At 42.7% G+C, this 25365-nt stretch overlaps 1 protein-coding gene across 4 annotated transcripts in view; it reads right to left on the reverse strand.

Annotated features, from left to right (window-relative positions):
- Nucleotides 1–25365, reverse strand: part of AFAP1 (actin filament associated protein 1) — a 160637-nt gene that overhangs the window by 15117 nt on the left and 120155 nt on the right. For 3 of the 4 annotated variants that reach the window (XM_048848958.2, XM_048848955.2, XM_048848957.2), the window contains 6 exons: nucleotides 23752–23836; nucleotides 20037–20186; nucleotides 17518–17729; nucleotides 13508–13653; nucleotides 1915–2032; nucleotides 41–298 (listed from right to left, as the gene is read on the reverse strand). In XM_048848958.2, coding sequence (XP_048704915.2) covers nucleotides 41–298; nucleotides 1915–2032; nucleotides 13508–13653; nucleotides 17518–17729; nucleotides 20037–20186; nucleotides 23752–23836 — 969 coding nt within the window. The remainder of the gene's footprint in view (nucleotides 1–40; nucleotides 299–1914; nucleotides 2033–13507; nucleotides 13654–17517; nucleotides 17730–20036; nucleotides 20187–23751; nucleotides 23837–25365) is intronic. The other variant, XM_048848959.2, reaches the window with a different exon arrangement.

Raw genomic sequence — 25365 nt, forward strand, 5'->3', positions numbered from 1 at the left:
GTGCTAAAAGGCTTTGTTACAGTATTAAACATTGTAGTACCTGAGAGCCAGATCCCCGCCCCACAGCAGAGGTGTTAGTGACAGACTGAGCAGAGGACAGATTGCATGAGACAGGGTTTTTGTAATGGTTAGAGGAGAGTTTGTCAGTAGATAACCTATTGGCTTTTCTCTCAGCAGGTGGATAGCGTGCAAAGATTTTCGGAGACGGCAAGTTATCGTACAGGCCTGCGTTATCATAAAGCACTTCTTCTCCCATATTTCTGCTACGAGAAGTAGGAAAGCCATCTTCCAATTCCCACTGCAATACACATACTTTTGCTGTTAGTAAACAAAACATCATGCAGAACCTATCCAAAATTAAAACATAAGCAGGTTATTTAGAATCATTAACACCCTCTGAGTTTAGCAAGATTTTGATTTTTCCTGACATTTGAGCCAAACTGGTCTAGAAAGACATGGGTTGCTATGGTGTGTTCGGATGACTGGGGAAAAGGGAGGCTATTTCATAACCTGAATTTTCTTGTGTTTTCTGTTAAGCAGAGAAAAGGGGACTGTGATGTTACCCCTTATACTATTATTTGATTATTATTATTACTTTCCAGTTAGTAATTCTGAGAAAGAAAGCACTACAGTGCAGATGTTGATAATTACTTCCTTGTATAAGATAGGACAATAGTGGGGTACTCATGGGCAACGTAGATGAGTCTTCAGGAAAATCTCTAGGACATATTTTGCTAAACCTGGCTTGGTAATACAGATTTTCAGACCTGGCAACTATCAGAAGCTGTAAGGTTTTTCTTGAGGCCATGTGTCTTTTCAGGAACTATCGGCTGCTTGTGCCCTAGCTGCTTGTATTTTTTTTGTTGGAAAAGTATTACTTAGCTAAATACATATCCCCAATAGCTCCAGGCCATTTCCTCTTTCCATAAGAATGGAAAACTCAATAACATTCACCGAGTGATTCACTCATTTAATCTTAAAAGAAGCTGTGGGTCTGAATGCCCAAGATCCTTCCTTAATCCACCCTGTCTGCATGAGTGCCCTCTTCAGATACAGTCCCAAGCACATATGCATCCCACTAACCAAACGCTTCGGTGTGTCCTACTCCTTAGAGATTTTTCCCTACTACTCCTCTGACATGTCATCTTGTGACATCTTATGTCTTGTTTGTGACATCTTATGTCTTGAATTTCTGTACATTTCTCTCAGTTCAGACTCAGGTCTCAAATCTGCATTTAAGATAGAGCCCAAATGAGGAACTATGCTAAGCTGCAGCACCCCCAAACAAGGGTCTAGAGAGCATATGCCACTGTGTGCAAATATGCACTTTCCCCCTCTCTCCTACACAGGACCAGCTCTGCAGGCCAATTCAGAGGGTGAGGTGGGACCACGGCCTTGCCCTCAGCCTGCTCTCCTTGGGATGAATAGCACAACTGTCAGTGGAAGCCTCGCCTTGGAGATGGATAGCCCTACTGTCAGCTGTTCCCTGGATAGTGCCATATTCCTGCAAGGGAGCACAGAGTGAGGTCTGATGGCTTGTTGCCCTTTCTTCACAACTTACAACACACAGCACAGGGCCTGGCACAATCAAGCCCTGAATTTTGCCTTGGTCTAATGAATGTTTCTTTTAAAAAATTCAAGGATTTTATTAATGGATTTGGCACAAACTGATCAACAGGCAGCTGTTTGTGTAAATATATGCCTGCTCATGAACAATTTAATTTAAACAATATGTCCCACTCCCCCAAAAGTCTCCAAACGGGAGAGAGGTTTTGCGGTTCCTGAATATGAAGAGTAGAAAACTTGAGTTCATCTGGAATCTGCCCAATGGCACTCAATGAGGTAATACAGTTTTCAGGTGTCCCTGTGTTCAACACATATAAGCCATTTGCGCTGTAAAAATTAAATTCTTACCGATCCATTTATGCAGGGAACATCATCATAATGAAGTGCCATTCCACTGGGACATGCGTAGCCATTGGTAGTGCTTCCCCGATATGGATTAGTAGATATAACACGTCTGTTCATAAAACTATGTAAAACAAAAAACACCACTTGATCCTTAGTCTTCAAGATGATTCAATGGTGCTACACCCACATTTGATTATCTGTCCTTTCTGGAAGCACAGAGCTTTTCTCTTTGTATTAAAGCTATAGATAGTTTTCCTCCTTCTGCAACCTCCGTGAAAGAAAAATAAAGCTCTGTATTTTACTCATATCTGGCTGCTAATATCCAGTATCGGAACATATGGTTCTGTACCATAATCATAAGAGAAAGTGTAGGATTGTGTGAAAGCCAGGATGGAAACAGCTGTTTCCATCCTATCATGTTACATGTTAATCTGCTGATATAAACCAGTTTGCCAGACCTCAATACAAATTTTTCTCCTGTGTCTATATAGGACAGAATGAAGAAGGTGTGCGTGCACATGGGGGAAGGAGAGAGGGGGAGGGGGAGAGTGACCCAAGACTTTACTACAATCATTTTAGGAACTGGAGCAAACCAAGGTCCAAATCCTGCAAATGCTGTGAGTGTGGAACCGTGAGCTGATCAAAATTTTTCAAATGATTTTTTTTCTGGCAAAAGACAGCATATATTTGAAAACCAAAATTTTCATGAAAACTTTTAGGTTCCAATCACTTTTTTCAGTTATATGAAAACTTTTCTTAGAATCTTTTGAAATGTTCTGTGCATTTTTTAAAAAATATTTTTATTTTTGGTTTGCTGCTGTGTAACTTTTGACTGGGGACTGATTATGACATGTTGTCATGTTCTCTGGACTCCTTGCCTGGATGAGCGTGCACTCCAGCTGCCTCTCACACAGGGGTGTGAAAACTCTGAAATGGAAACTTTTTCTTATAGTTTTGAATGTTTTTAATTTTTTAAAAAGGAACAGTTTTGATCCAGCTCTTGTGGGATCCTTTATCTATGCAGACCACTACTGACTTCAGTGACGCTCCTTGTGACAACGAAGGTCTATCCATGTGAAGCAACTTGCAGATTTGGGCCCCAAGTAGCAATAAAAAAAGTTACCTACCTTTCATAACTTTGTTCTTTGAGATGTGTTCCTCATGTCCATTCCATTCTAGGTGTGTGCATGCCCATGTGCACAGTTGTCAGAGACCTTAACTGATGAAAGGGACAAGTCTTGGAGCTTGAGATGCATAAGGGTACTCTAGGATGGACTGGTTGACCTCTGACCAGCAGCCTTGTATACTGAGCTCCCCAGCCCAGGTCCGAGGTATTGGAAACTAGAGTTAGTGTCTGATTGCTCCGCCATCTCTTCTGCCTCTAGGCCTAAGATAGTGGCCACCCTTCGGAGCAGGGCTTGGTGTTCCTTAAAGTCATCCGGTGGGTTAGCACAGGAGGATCCCACCACAGCCTCATCTGGAGAGGAGGACGACGACTGAACCGCTGGGGAGCGGGGAGCCTGGGGCATCATCCCCCTCAGGGGAAGCGGGGGGCTCTCAGGGTGGGCACCTGTCTCTCCACCTCAGCGTATACTAGCGCTTCATGCACTAAGCCTGGTGCCATTTGGAGCTTGCCCGATGTGGTGACTGACGATTGGTGAGACGGGGGCATCGGCATAACTGGCACACCCCAGGCATCCCAATAGGGCAGCAGGGCCAGTGAACAGAGCAGCAGAGCTGAGGTGATGCAACCTCAGGAGCCCAGTCGCAATGGTGCTGTCTCAGCGAGGGGTTGAACTCCCTCTCCGCGCTCAAGGAATCCTCCTCCAGTGACCAGGGCCTGAGTCTGGCAGCTAACCATCGCCATGGGTGACCAGTGCCTTGAGTATTCACACCGGTGCAGGGAGTAGTGGGAGCGGCACCATGTTGGGGACTGTGATCATCGGTGTGGAGAGGGTCAGCGCGAAGATGACCAGTGCCAACTATACGGCGACTGGCACTTCCCCCTGGGCGAGTCTCGACGTGAAGGCGTAGACTGGGAGCATGGTGCCGGTGATCTGTGGCAGCAAACTGGTGACCTGGGCAGATATGGAAACCAGGAGCATGGCGAAAAAGGGCTCTGCCCAGCTCCGGAGATCAGTGGCACTCACTTGCTTTCTGCCAGGCTTTCATGGCTGGCTTGCCCTCATAGGGAGCCTCTGCCGGCTCCCTCACCGCATGCGGTGCTGGCTATGGTGGGAGAGTCCTTTACTCTCTGGGCACCGGGAGCTGGGAAGGCATTGACTCTGCCATCAGGCTACGTCCCCTACTGCTCCCTGGAGTCAGATCCCTTAGGGGGGGTAGGAGGTCCCCTCGGGGATGTGCCCCCTTGTGGCTCCAGCGTGGGCAGACGTCCCGAACAGGGTCCTTTACTCAATGCCACTGTCTTGCTTGGTACTGGGTCCCGCTTCTTAGACATCTTCTTGGGCACCAACAAAGGGGATGAGTGCCGTGTAGAGTCCAGTGCCGGGGGTGCTCTATGCACCGAGGCCAAAATGCTGGGCACTGCATGCAGCCAGGCTGGCTCCGAGGCTGAGTGAAGAGCGGCCTCCAGGAGGAGGGCCCTCAAATGATTGCCGTGCTCTTTTTGTGTCCTGGGACAAAAGTTCTTACAGATGCGACACTTTTCTTTAACCTGGGATTCCCACCGGCACTTCAGACAGCTGCCATGCAGGTCACTAACAGGCAAAGGCCTATTACAGTCAGTGCAGGGCTTAGAATCACAGAATCATACAATATCAGGGTTGGAAGGGACCTCAGGAGGTCATCTAGTCCAACCCCCTGCTCAAAGCAGGACCAATCCCCAACTAAATCATCCCAACCAGGGCTTTATCAAGCCTGACCTTAAAAATGTCTAAGGAAGGAGATTCCACCACCTCCCTAGGGAACGCATTCCAGTGTTTCACCACCCTCCTAGTGAAAAAGTTTTTCCTAATATCCAACCTAAACCTCCCCCACTGCAACTTGAAACCATTACTCCTTGTTCTGTCATCAGCTACCACTGAGAACAGTCTAGATCCATCCTCTTTGGAATCCCCTTTCAGGTAGTTAAAAGCAGCTATCAAACCCCCCCTCCTTCTTCTCTTCCGCACACTAAACAATCCCAGTTCCCTCAGCCTCTCCTCATAAGTCATATGTTCCAGTCCACTAATCATTTTTGTTGCCCTCCACTTGACGTTTTCCAATTTTTCCACATCCTTCTTGTAGTGTGGGGCCCAAAACTGGACACAGTACTCCAGATGAGGCCTCACCAATGTCGAATAAAGGGGAACGATCACGTCCCTCGATCTGCTGGCAACGCCCCTACGTATACATCCCAAAATGCCATTGGCCTTCTTGGCAACAAGGGCACACTGTTGACTCATATCCACCTTCTCGTCCACTGTAACCCCTAGGTCCTTTACTGCAGAACTGCTGCCGAGCCATTTGGTCCCTAGTCTGTAGCGGTGCATGGGGTTCTTTCGTCCGAAGTGCAGGACTCTGCACTTGTCCTTGTTGAACCTCATCAGATTTCTTTTGGCCCAATCCTCTAATTTGTCTAGGTCCCTCTGTATCCTATCCCTACCCTCCAGCATATCTACCTCTCCTCCCAGTTTAGTGTCATCTGCAAACTTGCTGAGGGTGCAATGCACACCATCCTCCAGATCATTTATGAAGATATTGAACAAAACCGGGCTGAGGACCGACCCTTGGGGCACTCCACTTGATACCAGCTGCCAACTAGACATGGAGCCATTGATCACTACCCGTTGAGCCCAACAATCTAGCCAACTTTCTATCCACCTTATAGTCCATTCAGCCAGCCCATACTTCTTTAACTTGTTGGCAAGAATACTGTGGGAGACCGTGTCAAAAGCTTTGCTAAAGTCAAGGAACAACATGTCCACCGCTTTCCCCTCATCCACAGAGCCAGTTACCTCGTCACAGAAGGCAATTAGATTAGTCAGGCATGACTTGCCCTTGGTGAATCCATGCTGACTGTTCCTGATCACTTTCCTCTCCTCTAAGTGCTTCAGAATTGATTCCTTGAGGACCTGCTCCATGATTTTTCCAGGAACTGAGGTGAGGCTGACTGGCCCGTAGTTCCCAAGATCCTCCTTCTTCCCTTTTTTAAAGATGGGCACTACATTAGCCTTTTTCCAGTCGTCCGGGACTTCCCGGATTGCCATGAGTTTTCAAAGATAATGGCCAATGGCTCTGCAATCACATCCGCCAATTCCTTTAGCACTCTCGGATGCAGCGCATCCGGCCCCATGGACTTGTGCTCGTCCAGATTTTCTAAATAGTCCCGAACCACTTCTTTCTCCACAGAGGGCTGGTCACCTCCTCCCTATGCTGTGCTGCCCAGTGCAGTAGTCCAGGAGCTGACCTTATTCGTGAAGACAGAGGCAAAAAAAGCATAGAGTACATTAGCTTTTTCCACATCCTCTGTCACTAGGTTGCCTCCCTCATTCAATAAGGGGCCCACACTTTCCTTGACTTTCTTCTTGTTGCTAACATACCTGAATAAACCCTTCTTGTTACTCTTAACATCTCTTGCTAGCTGCAACTCCAGGTGTGATTTGGCCTTCCTGATTTCACTCCTGCATCCCCGAGCAATATTTTTATACTCTTCCCTGGTCATTTGTCCAATCTTCCACTTCTTGTAAGCTTCTTTTTTGTGTTCAAGATCAGCAAGGATTTCACTGTTAAGCTAAGCTGGTCGCCTGCCATATTTACTATTCTTTCTACACATCGGGATGGTTTGTCCCTGTAACCTCAATAAAGATGCTTTAAAATACAGCCAGCTCTCCTGGACTCCTTCCCCCTCATGTTATTCTCCCAGGGGATCCTGCCCATCAGTTCCCTGAGGGAGTCAAAGTCTGCTTTTCTGAAGTCCAGGGTTCGTATTCTGCTGCTTCCCTTTCTTCCTTGTGTCAGGATCCTGAACTCGACCATCTCATGGTCACTGCCTCCCAGGTTCCCATCCACTTTAGCTTCCCCTACTAATTCTTCCCGGTTTGTGAGCAGCAGGTCAAGAAGAGCTCTGCCCCTATTTGGTTCCTCCAGCACTTGCACCAGGAAATTGTCCCCTACCTTTTCCAAAAACTTCTTGGATTGTCTGTGCACTGCTGTATTGCTCTCCCAGCAGATATCAGGGTGATTGAAGTCTCCCATGAGAACCAGGGCCTGCAATCTAGTAACTTCCGTGAGTTGCCGGAAGAAAGCCTCGTCCACTTCATCCCCCTGGTCCGGTGGTCTATAGCAGACTCCCACCACGACATCACCCTTGTTGCTCACACTTCTAAACTTAATCCAGAGACACTCAGTTTTTTCTGCAGTTTCATACTTGAGCTCTGAGCAGTCATACTGCTCCCTTACAGACAGTGCAACTCCCCCACCTTTTCTGCCCTGCCTGTCCTTCCTGAACAGTTTATATCCATCCATGATGTTACTCCAGTCATGTGAGTTATCCCACCAAGTCTCTGTTATTCCAATCACATCATAATTCCTTGACTGTGCCAGGACTTCCAGTTCTCCCTGCTTGTTTCCCAGGCTTCTTGCATTTGTGTATAGGCACTTGAGATAACTCGCTGATTGTCCCTCTTTCTCAGTATGAGGCAGGAGCCCTGCCCTCTTGCATGCTCCTGCTTCCTCCCGGTATCCCACTTCCCCACTTACCTGAGGGCTTTGGTCTCCTTCCCCCAGTGAACCTAGTTTAAAGCCCTCCTCACTAGGTTAGCCAGCCTGCTTGCGAAGATGCTCTTCCCTCTCTTCGTTAGGTGGAGCCCGTCTCTGCCTAGCACTCCTCCGTCTTGGAACATCATCCCATGGTCAAAGAATCAAAAGCCCTCTTTTCGACACCACCTGCATAGCCATTCGTTGACTTCCACGATTCAACGGTCTCTACCCAGGCCTTTTCCTTCCCCGGGGAGAATGGACGAGAAGACCACTTGCGCCTCAAACTCCTTAAACCCGGAGACTGGGCATGCCCTGCCTGGGGCAAAGTCCCCGCCAGGACCCTAACTGCCTAACTACAGTACTTAACAGCTACTTACTAACTAATCTACAACAAACAAAACTATTTAAAGCTGGAACACGAAGTCGAAAGGGAAAGAACGGCTGATCACTTGCAAGGCAAGGGAGAGAGGCGCTCTGACCAACCACCACAGGCGGTAAGAAGGAACTGAGCGGGCATAGGGCCGGCGGCACCTGATATACCGACACATGAGCGTGGCACTCAAGGGGGTGCCATAGCCAACCCTACGGATACCGCTAAGGCAAAAGTCTCCAACAACTGTGCACGTGAGCACATACACACCTAGAACGGAATCAACATGAGCAAGCACTCGAAGAAGAACTATGATTCAGAGAGGAAATTGCTTTCAGAAATATGTAGAATGAGGAACAATGTTTTCTGCAGATATTTTTAATATTATTAACTAACCATTGTCAGCATTTAGAGCCTGGTCCTGTAAGGTACTAATACTCTCAACTCCCACTTAATTCAATAGGAAGTTGAAAGCCTTCAATACATTTCAGGATCTGATCCTCAAGAGAATGAACATACTGCAAATGTCACATCAAGCTGTAAAATAACTGAGAAAATAACTAGTGCCGTACTGTATGTTTTGACATATTACACTGTTCACAGTCTTTGATTATAATCAGAAGACATTACATATTGCTTTTGAAAACATAAACCTGGTATCTCTCTATAAATCAAATGCCAGATTAGAGAATTATTGTGCACAATGTTCACTGCTACATTTTTACTACTGATATGCTCCTTTTAGAACTCTTTCTTTGTGTGTATAGTGAAATTCACCCTACTGCAGAGGGGCCAACACAAGGCTCATGTGCTATTTAAGTCCTACTTTAAGCCCTATTTTTAGGGGTCAAATGGAACTTAAATGGCAAATAGGCACAGTGGTGAATTTCACTCTTATAGTATTATCCTATAATGATCTTGTGCAATAATCATGGTCTATTATAACATCCAGTACAGAATTCCACTATTTTCTGTATTAATGTTTCACAGCCAAAACATGTTTCCTTTGTGACAGAGGCTTTTTGATCTTCTTCCTCACAGCTGAATAAAAGTTCTTGAAGAATTTATAGTTGTTTACAATTAACAGCTTTGCATAGCATGTTTATGTTGCAATCCCTAATGTGGAAAAACTCTGATCTACTGACTCCTTGTCCTACGTAAAATTGGCAGAATCTGGCTGAGGTCCTGATCCAGCAAAAACTTAAGTAATTGAGCAGTTTTATAAACAGGAATAGTCCAGTCGAACTCCATGTGTGTTGTTACTGGCATGTGTAAGTATTTACAGAATCAGGTCTTGCCTTTGTAAGTAGTTTTCCATTGTAATCTGGATTTTGACACCTCCCTCCCGCCCCCACCTGCCAACCAACACTTCAACCTGAAATTTATCACGTCTTCTTCCACAGGAGCATTTTAAATATATATATATATATATATATATTAGAATTGGACAAGATGATCACGAGATCAGAGTTTTCAGGGGGAAAAAAATCATAATTCACCATTGTAAAAATGCTCCTAACTGTATCATAGATAGCTCTAAAAACAAAAGTGTTGTCAAGAAACTCCAATATTTTTTTCTGCTATCCTTGATGAGAAACACTACCCAAATATTTCTGGACTATATTTAGAAATATAGACAGCCCCTACCTCAAATATTGTACTATCTAAGTATAAGACAAGAGGGGATGGGGGGGGAGTGCAAGGAACCAATGAGATGATATTAGTCATACATGACAGGCAGTGGTCTCAGCACACAGGCAGCCTAACTGTTGTCAAATGTATTGTAGGCATCACAGCAAGAGAGAGTTTTGGAGGAGGATAGTGAGGTAACTTTATGGATGTTTATGGGGAGCTCCTCCCCATCACAAGGGGCAGCACGGGATAAAGCAGAAAAGTACTTGTTGGAAAATGGAACAAGTGACAGAGTCTGGCATCATGGGTTAACTGGAGGCGAGAGTTGACATCTTGATAGCAAAGGAGAGATGACAGGCAGGATTGGAGAGGCCGCAAAGAGCCTGGAGAGCGAAGACACACAGTTTATGTTTAATGTGGGGGAAAACAGGGGAGGGATGTAAAGAGAGGGGTAACATGATCAAATGGGCCCCAGTCCATGACTGGGGCTCCCAGGTGCTATGGTAATACAAAACAAAAACAATCAAAGGATAGGGCAGAAAAGTGATCTTGGCAGGAGCATTCTGAATGGATATGAATGGGGCAAGACTGCATTACTTGAGGCTAGAGAGAAAGATGTTGTAGTAACTGAGATGTGAGAGTTTTTGCTATGTGGATGGATAAGAAAGGCCAAGTCATTTCTCATTTCCCTTTCTAATATTACAAGAATAATTGGATCAGAAGTTAAGAGAGACATGCCCAAGGTTGCTTGCTGATAAGCTCTTACATTCACTTTATTGTGGTACAACAAATTTAAACAAATACTGGATAGGGAATTTTTATTATTTTGCAAGTTAGGTTTGGCATTCCTTTCTAATATGTGGTCTAGTTGCACTTATTTTTTCCACTTGGTTTCAATTAATATCACATTTGTTCATAAAATGAAAGCCAAGCAGTATTCAGGCAAAAACATTTCCATCCGGCTTCTCTCTTACATGTGGTTATCACTGGATGCTGATGGAGGCGAAAAATGCATGTCACAGGAAAAGCTTTTTTGAGCCCTATTAACTTCAAAATGTATATAAGCATAAGCCTCTAAACTAACTGCATTATAATTCGATCAAAATTACTTGGATTTGACAAAAATGGGATTGTGGTAAGAGATGAATCAACCCTGATTTCTATCAAAAGCCATTCAAACTAGAGCAGGGGTGGGCAAACTTTTTGGCCCGAGGGCCACATCGGCGTGCAAAACTGTATGGAGGACCAGGTAAGGAAGGCTGTGCCCCCCAAACAGCCTGGCCCCCACCACCTATCTGCCCCTTCCCACTGCCCGCCCCCCTCAGAACGCCTGACCCATCCAACCTCCCCCTGCTCCTTGTCCCCTGACCGCCCCCTCCCAGGACCCCCAACCCCAAACCGCCCCCCCGAGATCCCACCCCTTATCCAACCCTCTCTGCTCCCTGTCCCCTGCCTACCCCCTCACCCCCCGACAGGCTCCCCAGGACTCCCACGCTCTATCCAACCCCCCTTGTTCCCCGACCCCTGACCGCCCCGCCCCAGAACCTCCGCCTCATCCAACCGCTCCCCATCCCCTGACTGCCCCCAGGGGTCCCCTACCCAACTCCCCCACTGCTGCGTGCACTCCGCCCCCTTACCATGCCACTTGGAGCAGCAGGAGCTCGCAGCCCCACTGCCCGCACGGCAGCGTAACTTCAGGGGAGGGGGGACAGCAGGGGAGGGGCCGGGGCTAGCCTCCCCAGCCGGGAGCTCAGTGGCTGGGCAGGGTGATCCCGCGGGCCGGATGTGGCCTGTGGGCCATAGTTTGCCCACCTCTGAACTAGAGCATGAATGAAGTGTCTCATTTTTCTACGCTGCAGCCCTCCTGACCCTTCACTGCTGAGAGTCTGATAGTAGTTGCAACAGAAAGCTAAACTAGGTTCTCACCCTTTAAGTATTTTTAGTCTATTCATATTTATGATGGCTATATTGAGCTTGATTCGACAAAGTGTTGAATCCCAGTAATTTCAATGGGAGTTGAGGGCACTCAGCACCTTGCAGGATCATGTTCATAAAGCCCTAGTAAACTGTCTGGCCAAGAGATCTTCTATCCACACTTTGCTGTCCTGAGGCATATACTAACAAAATCTTCATGGTGTATTGAATTCATGTATTGGCATGAATTTCACAACTGCGAGTTTTTAATCCTTCAGCAAGGAACAATTGGATGTAGTGGGTCTATGAGAAAGACAAGGTGGGTCTTTTATTGGACCAAATTCTGTTGGTGAAGCTTTCGAGCTACACAGAGCTCTTCTTCAGGTCTGGGAAAGGTAGTCAGAGTACCACAGCTAAATACAAGGTGGGAGAGATTGTAGAATCACAGGACTGGGAGGGACCTTGAGAGGTCATCTAATCCTTTCCCCTGCACTCATGGCAGGACTTAGTGTTATCTAGACAAGAGTTCTCAAACTATGGTTCACGGACCACCAGTCGTCCGTGAGTTCCATTCAGGTGGTCCGCAGATAGTTCCCTCTGAGGTGTGCCTCTGGGCAGCTGCACACGAGAGAACGAAGGGCCACCCACCTAATTAGTGGAGCCACGCAAGTATGGCTCCACTAATTAGGTGCCTGGACCCTGGAGAAGATGCACGTGTAAGGTGAGGTGGTGCTTTTGGCGGGAACAGGAGGAAGGTAGGAAGGGCCAGTGGGTTGAGAAGAGGGGGTGGGGGGAATTTGGGACATGCAAGGCTGCAGCGGCCAGAGAAAGAGGCTACTCTGAAACCTTTCCCCAGCTCCAGGGTTTCAGCTGCCGGGGAGAGACAGCCCTCCTTCCCAGCCTCAGCTCTGTGGCTGCTGTGGTGGGGGAGAGACCTCCCACCCTCCTTCCCAGCCTGGGGGCTGCCGGGGCAGAGGAGAGAGGGAGAGATCCCCCTTCTTCCCAGCCCCAGCTCAGGGACTGCTGCAGCGGGGGAGAGAGGGCACATCCATCGGATTAGAAAGGTTAGATTAGAAAGTAAGACTAGTGATATTAAAATATGAGTTGTGTGCTTTTATCTGTAGAACAAAAAAAACATTAATTATTAAGGTTCTTTTTAACATAGCGCTTTTATCCAATAGTTAGCTAATGGTAGAAACAACATTTGGAAAGATCATTAAGTGGTCCACGGAGACCCTCAGCAATTTTCAAGTGGTCAGCGAAAAAAAAAGTTTTGAGAACCACTGATCTAGACCATCCCTGACAGGTGTTTGTCTAACCTGCTCTTAAAAAATCTGCAGTGATGGAGATTCCACAACCTCCCTGGGCAATTTATAACAGTGCTTAGTCACCCTGACCAGTTAGCCTATGGGTAAACACATGTTGTAAGAGATCATTTAAGATGCAGTGGACAATTCACACCTCTGCAGTCACAGGACAAAGGAGGGTTAGTAGGTTACAGATTGTTGTAATGACACATAAAACCAGTATTTCTGCTGAGTACTGAGGGCTAAACCAATTCTGTGAATTTACATTAGTTCTGTTAAAACGCGGAAAGTGAATATAACCAGCGTAAACTCTTGTGACTGAATTGTGGCCAAGCTTCAACTTATTTGATCATTTAAAGCTTTAGGGCTGCCAGTAAGAAGGGGTTAAAATAGCACCCAATTACTAGATTCCTCTTACACTATAAGTGTGAGAGTTGAATACGTCATAAAAGTGGACATATTCTGCCTCTCTTGTAATACTTAGCCGGATGCCAGCAAGATAATCTTAAACACATCTCGTATGCTCAGAGACTCAAGATTTCAATCCCTCAAGTGTTTAATATCTTGCCAAAAAGGGAAGGTTTGATAAGGTCTCTTGATATTAGAGCTAATGTAAGGCTGTAAATTCTGAAATTACTGAAAACGCCCTTAAATTGCTTTTAATGCATCTTACCAGAAGGTCTGTTTTGCAGCTTGTATGACACTTGCAGTCATCTCCACATCAATATAGTCATAGTGCAGAGCTCCAGGATCTGTAACTGAACCGGTTTCAGCCAGTAAAATCCCAATCCATCTGCCCATGTCTTCAGATGATGAAGGCTATGAGGATGAGAAGATTTTATGTAAACTCAAATTATCACTGAAACAATAGGCTTTTTCATATTATTTACTTCATAATTACATGAAGTAATTATTTTACTAACATATTGATATAATGATGCATGTGAAGTTCTGGATCACCTTTGCCAAACTATGCTAACAAAAAGTAATATTCACTGAGGTTATTATGTCATAACGAACACATTTAAAGCAACATGTTAATTGATTATGTAGTAAAGCAATATGAACAGTTCCAGCAAAATAATGAAAGCATAAATGCATGAAGCCAGTGTATCTAGGTATGCACCTTCCTTATTTTAGATTTCAGAAAACTGAAAGCTGAGACAAATGTTTTCCACTACACGGCTAAGCTTTTAAGAAAGGTAACTTGTCCAAATTGTAGAGGCAGGATAACCTTGGACAAAGAAATACTAGAGCAGGTTGAAAAATGGAGGGGGGGGGAATTAAAATGGTGAAAATCATTCTAGTTTTTGAAATTCAATGATTTTCATTTTTTGAAAAATTTCATAAAATTTTATAGGCATTTCAATATTTATTTACTTTAAGTTTCTTTATTCAATGTAACAGACTCAAAGATTTTTTTCCTTTATCTCAATTTCCTTACCATAGTTCCTCTTCTTTATACTACACTTCATTCATTTCCTGTTCTTGTAAATCATCATCCAAATAACCTGTACTGTGCATACGTAGCATGATCCTTCTTCAAGGACAAGACACTGACCTCATCTGCACTTAAGAAAACCTGAGTGTTCAAAGTATCTGACCAGAGTCTGAAAATGAAAGTCGGCCTCCCACTCGTTTCCTTACATGTTATCTTTATCTGAGGTTTCCAATTTTAACCAATAAAAAGGCAATAGAGCTACCATGGAGCAATTTTTCATAGTTCAAGTTTGTTTTTAAAATAAGCACTGAAAAGAACTTATTTTAGCTCATTTGAAATTTCCTATTCTGTTTGTTTTATTCTGACTTTTTTTTGGGGGGGAGGGGTTCCTACCCTTGGATTTGTTGCAAAGACATTAAATAATACAACTATGGAGCTCTTTAGTGTAGTTTTCCATTTTACAGCTATTCCCTGTGTTAAGCAAGAGCGCATTCTCTCAGATCGGCTCAGTGGTTGTCAATAGCTGTCTTCTCTTGGTCTTTGGACTCACAGAATCCAAGTCTAGAAGGGGCCATTGTGGTCATCTTGTCTGACCTCATGTGTAACACATGCCACACAACTTCTCCCAAATAACTTCTACAGCATGTTTTTTAGAAAAACGTCGAATCTTGATTTAAATATGGTCAGTGATAGAGAATCCACCATGACCCATGGTAAGTTGTTCCAATGGGGTAATTACCCACACCGCTAAACAATTTCTTGTCTGAATTTGCCTTGCTTCAACTTCCAGCCATTGGATCATGTTACACCTTTCTCTGTTAGACTGAAGAGTCCATAATTAAATATTTGTTCCCCATGTAGTACTTATAGACTGTAATCAAGTTACCCCTTAACCTTTTCCTTGTTCAGCTATGTAGATTGAGCTCTCTGAGTCTATCACTATAAGGCACCTTTTCTAACCATTTAATCATTCTCATGGCTCTTCTCTGAACACTCTCCAATTTATCACCATCCTTCTTGAATTGTGGACACCAGAACTTGACGCCATATTCCCAGCAGTGATCACACTAGTGCCAAATGCCAAAGTAAAATAACCTCTCTACTTCTACTTGAGATTCCCCTGTCAACGCATCCAAGGATTACATTAGCCCTTTTGGCCACAGCATCGTGCTAGGGGCTCATGTTCAGATGATTACCCAATAGAACCCCCAAATCTTTTTCAGAGTTACTGCTTCCCAAGATAGACTCCCCCATCTTGTAAGTATGGCCTACATCCTTTGTTCCTAGATGTATGCATTTACCTTTAGCCATATTCAAAGTGCATATTATTTGCTTGTGCCCAGCTCACCAAATGATCCAGATCGCTCTGTATCAGTGATCTGTTCTCTTCATTATTTACCACTCTAATTATTTTTTGTTATCTGTAAACTTTATCAGTGATGACTTCATGTTTTCTCCCAGGTCATTAATAAAAATGTTAAAAAAAGTATAGGGGCAAGAACCTATCTGTGTAGGACCTCTCTAAAACCACATTCATTCAATGATGATTCCCTGTTTACATTTTGAAACCTATCAGTTTACCCGGTTTTAATCCTTTTAAAGTGTACTATATTAGTTTTATATCTTTCCAGTTTTTTAATCAAAATGTCATGTATCTTACAGAAGTCTAAGTATATTACAACACAACTACCTTTATCAACCAAACTTTTAATCTCATCGAAAAAAGATATCAAGTCAGTTTGACAGGATCTACTTTCCATAAACTCATGTTGAATGGCATTAATTACTTCCATTAATCACTCTTATAATTCTTTATTAATAGAGTCCTGTATAAGCACTCCATTATCTTACCCAGGATTGATGTTAGACAGACAAACCTATAATTATCCAGGTCACCATGTTTACTCTTTTTAAAAATTGGCACAACATTAGCTTTCTTCCAGTCTTCTGGAACTGCCCCAGTGCTGCCCATCTGCATGAGACATGCATATTTCCATGGAAGGATGCTTCGCTCACTGTGGGCCGGTGGTTTGGAAGAAGTTGATGCTCATAAAATAAATGCACCTATATCACCTTTATAGTGCAGGCAGTACTATTGGTACAGGTCACTTTCTTCTGGCAAATCTGACCCATGTGCAGCAGAAAGCAGACTAGAGAGGACGCTACTTTGGGACAAAAAGAAAAGGAGGACTTGTGGCACCTTAGAGACTAACAAATTTATTTGAGCATAAGCTTTTCTGAGCTACAGCTCACTTCATCGGATGCATTCAGTGGAAAATACAGTGGGGAGATTTATATACACAGAGAGCTCACGAAAGCTTATGCTCAAATAAATTTGTTAGTCTCTAAGGTGCCACAAGTCCCCCTTTTCTTTTTGTGGAAACAGACTAACACTGCTGCTACTCTGAAACCTGTAACGAGAGTGATCAGGTAAGGTGAGCTATTACCAGCAGGAGAGCGGGGGGAAGAAACACTTTTGTAGTGATAATCAAGGTGGGCCATTTCCAGCAGTTGACAAGGACGTCTGAGGGGACAGCAGCACTAAGGCTATTTGCAGTACTGGAGCTATTGTGCTAGCTTTTTCCATCCAATCCTGGAAGAGTACACAGTGCTTAGCCTTGCTTGAAACAAGTCTAATGTAAACGATGGTATAATGGCCTGTGTACAACTGGGAATGTTTCACTGATGTGCATGGTAGGAGGCCCAACTTGTGGCTAGGAACCAATTTCTCTAGTATAGATATACCACCTGACGATGACTTCAGAATAACAAATCTTAAAGTTGATTAATATTCCCAGGAGAAATACAGATCCAGCATTCTAATCTTCAGTGTAGTGAGACACAGCAATGTTATTTAATTAGCGCTCAGTCATTTGTATTCTGAATTACCTCCTTGATAGAAGACGAACAGGGGAGGTGCATAGGCACTTATAAAGGGAAGAGAAAAGGTCAGAGTGGAGAGAGAGAGAGAGAGAGAGACAGCAGAAAACATCTTAACAGGGAAGACTGTTGTGAGTTAAAAATCAACAGTATTAGGGTTTGATTTAACATCAATTCTCATCCAGATAAGTCTCTTTTGCCCGTAACTCTTAATTTGTTTCTTTCTGTAATGATTGTTACCCAGCTCTGTAACTCTATTATTTAACTGTGGAAAGCATTTTGAAAGGCAGGTTGTATGAACGAGGTCATGTAATTAGCCCATATGCATCTCTGCAAAGTATGCACATCAATAAACATCGCACCTCTAACACTGCGACCTCCTGCCCATTTCGAAGCAGACGGAATGTCAAGGGATGCTTGGAATCCAAGCCTGGAATGACTTCACAGCCACGCAGAGGAATAGAAACAATGTGGGTCTTCAGATCTGTTCTGTCCTTATGGAAAATGAGCTTATTATCTTTCACTCTGCACCAGCGTTCGCGCCACCGGTTATTTGAGAGCACATTCAGATATCCTGCAATAAAACAAAATATGAGCTATTTTATCCTTCACATTTTTTTAAAAATGTTTTTTTGATGTAAAAATGTTTTTTAGTTCATATAAAACTTATTCCTGTACATGCAGATTGAAAATCCAGATGATTTTAAGACGACAAATAAATGGCCTTTTAAATTTTTTTTATTGAAACTCTCACTGTACCAGTAACTCAGAAAGCCTGGCCTATAAAGATTTGATCCTGGTCATATTCCGAACATATGCAAATGACTGTGCTGAGTTAGTGACAGTTCTGGCTGAATATTCCAGAGCTCTCCTGCCACAGGGTTTCCCCGAGATTTTAGTAAAAATGGAGGTAGCAGTGCGGGAGTCAAGAGGTGTTCCCACCGTGAACCCCAAAGTAGGATGATATTTAAAAATACGATTTAAAAGGTTTCAGCATATCCTAGACTACACTAGAAACATAACCTGCTCATGTGAGAGTTACAGGCACAGCTGATTTGTGCCCACACAGCTTTTTCACAACTGAACCATATTCTACAGTTCTATGGATACATCCAGATCTATCACACTGCTAATTGTGTTTTCATAGTGCTTTCTGGGGAAATAATGACAGCTAACCCATGATGACTCAACAAGCAACACAAGGACTAATGGACATGCACATAAAACAGCACCAGCAGCACATGGGACTAAGCACTCAAAAGACATCCCACTGCTTAGAGAGTTGGAAGGAAGCAAGATCAGTTAAAGTGGTTACACGGGCATGATTATGAGGTCCCAGCTGCACAGCAAAAATATGAATGTTATGACCTGGCTGCAGGAAAACAACTGTATGCAACCTAAGCTGCTGATGAGGGCAAAACACCATTACAGCGGCCATGGTTACCATGTGTTATTAATCACGTTTTTTGTGTACATGCAAGATGTGTAGAACCAACCATGTCATTAACTGGTTACAAACCCAGTATATGGATGGTAAGTTAAATATGGTGGTGGAGTTTCAGGTAACTATGTGTACAGGGCACTGGGAGAAAACGCTGTGCTACTGTGAGATGATCAGGGAGTGAGCTTGTGTCTATAATGTCTGACAACAATTCCATAAAAACCCATTTGGCAATTCATTCTACTTAGCTAGAACAGCTAAACCAGAGAGGTCAGTTTTACCTCTGCTGTTCTTTGGGTTCACAGCAGGGGAATTTTAAAGCAGAATAAAAAAAAAAAATCTCCACTGGGATTTCACTGAAATTAAAATAAGTAACTTAAAAACTAAACAAAACAAAAAAACCCCAAGAACACCTTCATATTAGGTTTAGTTTAAGCCACTAGTTTATACTGGAAGAGAAAAATACCTTTGAACTTGGCTCCCAATCACATATGGTTCATGAATTATAGACAGTATATTTCCACTTCCAAAGAGTGTATTAAAAGAGGAAAGGATTGAATGACATCTTCTTCCGGGCAGAATTTATATGAAATGATTCATCTTTTACCTCATTGCCGATTTTCATTTTCAGTTACAAGGAGGAAAGCTCTTAATCATTCTGGATAGCTATCTTTTTGGTTTTCATTTAAATTATGTGTTATATAGCTTAATTTTTCTGGGTTTCCATTCCAACATCACAGTTACAACTTCAGGGCTTGATCCAGCAGGATATATCAGCATATCTGAACTGTGCAACCCTTGGAAGATGCCACCAAAAAAATAAAAACCCCAACAACAACAAAAAGTGGAAATCTGGAGAAGGAAAGAGCTTCCTGATCGTGGTTACTTAGGATTCTCAGTATTGTCCACCCCACTCAAGCCCCACCTTCTCCCTCTTGAACCAGAGTTGGTGCAAAATGATACAACCACAGGGATGGAAAAGCCTTCTCATATACATTGTGGCTGACCTATTTAGGAACGATGAGCGGTTCCTATTATCTAACCCAAATCTCTCTTTTTTCTCCCATTGTGCCTCTTACAGAAGCTCTCCCAGTCCAATGTAGTCTCCCTGAATTAAAAGAGGACCCCCTCCACTTTTTTTCCCCTCCCAAATGGCCCTATTTAACTTTCAAAAATCAACATGTATCCAAGTCCTGTGCATGGTCTTAAGTGGGGGACGGTCCAGGGGAGAAGGAGAGACAGCTTTGGACGGAAGTGGAAACACAACTGAGTGGGGAAATAGCCTACACGAAATTTGTAATCTTGTGAAGTTTTACACAATACCAACTAGTTTGAAAACGATTGCAGTAGGGGCAATTGTATATGAACGGCTAGGCTGGGAGTCTATAGTGCTTTCATTGCAGTGTAAGCTTAAGAATCTAAAAGCGACAAATCACTTACCACATGTTGGAACATCTTCCTCAGCTGATGAGGTCTGTTCATCTGTTGATGGCTTCTTCTTCCCTAAACTGATGATCTTTGTTATTTTTTTCCCGGTTACTTTAGTCACTGTGCCCTTGGTCTCTGACTTGGAACTCTTCTTCCTCTTAACTATCAAGAAAACAAACACGGACATCTTAGTATGTTTGACTGAAACCAATTATATTAAAGCACATGGATCAAAATAGACATGAAAACAACTGCACTGCAGATATACAAGCACGCACAAAACTGACTTAATTCTTAACGCAAGCATTTGGACAAAACAGCTACCTTCTGACAAGAGACGCACAGTTGCAGGCATCATTAATGCTGATACCCATATCACATGCCCAGCACAATATTAAAAACATGGCACACAGAAAGGTAAGACTAAAGCAAGTTTATCATTAAAATTCATCAGTTGAATTGCTCCTCTCCACTATAACCATCTTCTAATTTAGAAGTGTGGTTGGGGTAATTCCATGCTGTACATTCAACCTGACTACACTGGAACAAAAATGGAAGTTGGATGATCTCCTGTCATTGTTCCTGAAAAGCATTTCCAACATAATGCCATGGCAATGAATCAGGCCTTTTTTTTTTTTTTTAAGTAAGTATATGCCTGGCAAAAACATCCCTGCTATTGGAACTAGGAAAAGGTAACTATACAGATCAGAATGGGTCTTTGAGAAAGGCATGTATTATAAGATAACTTTCCTTTATAATGGAATAATCAAGATCACTTAATGCTCCCAATGACTGGGAGCTGGTGTTCATTTTTATGGAAAGGACAGTGCAGAAAAAAATAGTTTACTAGATCTAATCAATATATATGGGAACTTAAAATAATGTACGAGTATTATTGGTATGAACATACAGATTGGTGTTGAACTTAACTTGCTTCCATTAAAGTGAACAGGATCAGTGCTGTTCACAACTTTCAAAAGTGGCTAAATGACTTAAGAGCCTACATAATATATTTTTAAAAAATAGAGCAGACAATCACAACCAATACAAAAAAACAGAGCTGCACAAAACCAGAACCATAATTATCTGGCTTGAGTTTTATCAACAATATAAAACTCAGCCCCAAATATTATTGCAAACATGGGCCCACTCTGAGTTCAACCTTAGTTGATTTGTGGCTTTGACAAAAAATGAAATTTAACTTAGTGGTTTTGACAGAACTGACAGTTTGTTAGAACCATCTTTCCCCCTCTCCACACACACAAGCACACATGCACAAAAAGCAGCACTCTCTGGGTCTGAACTGAGCCCCCCCAAAAACAAACAAAAGGTTCATTTGAAAGATATGAACTGAAATGTGAAATGTTGATTTAAGCACAACAATGTTAAAAAAATAACTGGTACAAATTATGTGAATTGGTAACTCACGGGAAAGAATGTACACAAGAGAGAAATAGTTCAGAAACTCTCAAGCCACAATTTGTTGTCTTTTTTTAGCCTTCGTTATTTGTTAACACGGGAAATCATTAGAAATTCCATCTGTCATCAAGACTGTCTCTTTCAGTAAGACTCTGCCACCAACGTATATGCAGCAGGGGAGTCCTTTTTTCACAGGTGAAAGTGGATTATCTGAAAACCTTCAGTAGAAAGATGATTTGTGTATGGGAGCAAAAAGCTAAATCCTGCCCATGGATCTGCAGGGCTGATGTAACCTAATATGGTGCTGTCCCTACATGCAATGAATTCCCAAAGTTCTAGGGAAGGAGAGTATCCCATCTGCTCATATCATCGTGAGCATAGGGAGACAGCAGGAGGCAGCACTGGACTGAAGACGAGCTGCTATCCCATACAGCAGCAGCTGAAGAATATCTGCAGCTGTGGAGTAGGGGAGGGAGGGAAGAAGAACGTTTGTGTCTGCATTTGGGGAATAAATGCTCACATCCCTCAGAACTCAAAGAAAGACAAATCAAGCTCAGTAAGGTGGAAAGTGCAAGGGAAGAATTCCCAGCTCCGGGAAAACGCAGTGAAAGGAGCCCACGTGAACTCTAATGTTCTTGCTTCTTCTACCTTCACTCCGCATGGCGTTTTACTCCACCATGGAGAAGAAAGGTAGAGGAAACAATATTTCTCCCAACCTCTTTCTCCTGCAGTATGTAAAAGGGATACATCCCCTGATCTCAAGACAGATTGGCAAGTAAGCCATTTCTTCTCACCTTCTTCACCACCGCAGAACAAGATGCTGGTGGAGAGAGGGGGAGAGTAGAAGCAGGTGGGCAGCAGCTCTGTGGGAGCAGAAGGGAGATCAATGCACAGTGAAGTCAGCTTCCCTTCTCATGGCTAACTGAGCTTTCACTCTCACTGTTACAGCTGATTTAAAAAAGAACCTGCAACTCATTCAGAACCCCTTAAAATGATTTAGTGATGACAGCTATGTGTTAATGCATTAAATGTCAGTATTTAAATCTCTTCACTACTATAAAAGACTGATTCTACCATGACAGAGTTGAAGGCCAAGAGTTTCAAGTGACTAGTGCTTTTGATTACCCAGCTTCAGACACTTCAAATGGGCCTTATTTTCCGAGGGTGTGCATTCAGCACACTTTTGAAAATCAAGCCCCTATAAGGTGCCTCAAGTTGGCCACTCAAATCACTAGTCACTTGTGAAAATCTTGGACTATGCACATATTTTGGACTTTCGTACCACAGACACATGCAACCAGCATGGGGGTCTACAGAGACACAATTTTTTTTGCCTTCTGTAGTTTTATGGAAGTTTCTGTAGTATGTAAATGTAGCCATACATTTTGGACCTAGAAGTCATAGTGAGCTACTATGTTCCATTCTGTTGACTGGGGTGTGGAGATCTATGAATTTGGGAGATTTGTTCAAAATCTCCATTGGAAAAGGAGGGCAAAGATTACAAACTAAAACACCCAAAGGAAACACACACCCAATGGTGTCAGGAAGGGGAGGCACAGTGCAACTTGCCCAAAAGCCAATGCTGATGCAACTGTTTTCCAATAGCACTTCCATCAGCTTTTTCACACCTACAGGAAAGTACTGATTAAAGCAAATGTGCTCTTCTGAATAAAACTGAATATCTGTATATGTCAAGCTAACTAGCTTAACTAGGTTGGTATCACCTGTTTACAGAAATCTTTTCTTCAAGGGGAAACAAAAAGATAATCTGGGGATTGATTTTGCAGACCTTACTCAGGAAATTGAATTTGGAATGTCCCTCAGCTTGGAATCAAAGGACTGGGAACAAGCTTTCTGACTCCAAAGTGGAGTAGATCATTTTAAAGTCATTTTGCATACATGATTCTTGTCTTCCCTTATAAAATTCTATGATACCCTTCCTGTTTAAAATTATAGGGGAAAACCTTACATACAGTTAGTGGTTGGCTCAACTCCCCCATAGAAGACAGCGTACTTTATGAACACAGGAAAAAGTCATTTCAAAATTTACATATGGGCCTTGATCCTGCTGTCACTTACATCAACGTTACAGGTGGATAACTCTCATAACTAGAATGGAGATATTCTAATATCCACCAATGTAAAGGTTTACGTAATTCAAGCTTGGTATAGTTCAACTTTCAGGGTAGACAAAGACTAATTACATTACTTACAAAGCGTTATTACCTATTCCCCAATTCATAAAAGAAAAAAATTATTATATTCTTTATGCTGAATATTTAAAACACACTCAGCATATGGGATTCACCTTGTTCTTTTCCATTACACACAGCAGCGATTCCATTTTCTATAGCACCCTCCCCATCTGAGCTTGGCCTCTCAGAGGACAATTTCTGCATGGACAAAATAAATTAAGTCATTTCTCATGTGGTCACACTGGCCAAATGATGTGTCATGAGTCAAATTAAAGTTACGCTTATTATTAAATTAAACACATGCCAAGCATCCATCCTGAGGACAAATAAATATGAGATAGTCAAGTGTTCATTTACATTACATAGATTTCTTATGTCACCACACAAGCATTAAAAACAAAATAAAACTAAGCCACATTAGAACTGTATTGCCAAATATATCCATTCTTTTATCCTTTTAAGAGTAATTTAAGACTAATCATGTAACCCTAATTTAACAATAAGCAATGTTACCCATAATATATTTTTATTACATTTTTTGATTCTAAAATGTTGCTCTCTATTAATGTGCTAAACAACAAGTGCTCATTTTACATAAAAGAAATCTTCAAAACTAGATCTTTAATGAATGCTTCAGGTATACATTTACAACTTACAACCTACCAAACACAACACATTTCTATAGGTAGAATTTCCGTATTTTCGATGTGCGTAAGTAAGGGTCCCTTGCTGGTATGAACTAGAGTAAATGGTGGATTCTCTGCAACAGGAAATCTTTAAATCGTGATTTCAGTAACTCAGCCAGAGGTTATGGCTCTATTACAGCAGTGTGGGGGTGCGGTTCTGTGGCCGGCAATGTGCAAGAGGTCAGATTAGATTATCACAACGGTTCCCTTATAGTCTGAGACTATAAAAAGGTCTGTGAAATAAGAGACTAGTAATTATGTGTATATTACTAATAAAAAATTAAAAATCTAAAGTTTATAAAATAGCTATTACCTAAAATGTGTGGCATAAACAAAACTCATATGTTGTGGTGTGCCATAAAGCTTTTTATTGGTATCTGTTTAACACAATTTACATAACTCAATCATGGCTTCACCACTTATGAATAACATCGGCATCCCAAATTTGTGGCAAGGAAAACTTGATACCGCACCATCCTGTATTTCCTTCCCAACCGGTACAGAGTAACTGGTGCTAAAAACTTAATTGAACAGACTCTTTTCTTACATACACTGAAAGGTCTGAAATGCTACCTGTACAAATGTGTTGTTTGTGTAAGGCTGTCAATTGTAAATGTATATCTAAAGCATTCATTAAAAATATCATTTTGAAGATTTCTTTAATTTATGAGCACTTCTTACCTGATCTTGCTGTTTAACACATTAATAGACAGTAACATTTTAGAATCTCTCTCTATATATAATATTGTAAAACAGGCAGGGGAAATGTCTCACGACAATTAAACAGCCCCATGAGCTCAAATCAGTTGGCATGGGCCAGCCCCGGGGGTCTAACTGTAGTGTAGATATACCCTTAGTGAGTCAGGGAGCCAGGTATCTCTGTGTCAAAACATGAGCACTTCACAGGCTCTCAACACTGCCACCTCGCTATGCCAGGGGTGCTCAAGCCTCAATACAGACTGGAATTCCTCTGCCAGGCCTCCAAAACTCCAGTCCAGCCCATCATATCCCCACCAACCATTCCTCCCCAGGCTCCACATC

This window comes from Caretta caretta, chromosome 4 (genome assembly GCF_965140235.1).
Source record: "Caretta caretta isolate rCarCar2 chromosome 4, rCarCar1.hap1, whole genome shotgun sequence".
Classification (NCBI taxonomy): Eukaryota; Metazoa; Chordata; order Testudines; family Cheloniidae; genus Caretta; species Caretta caretta.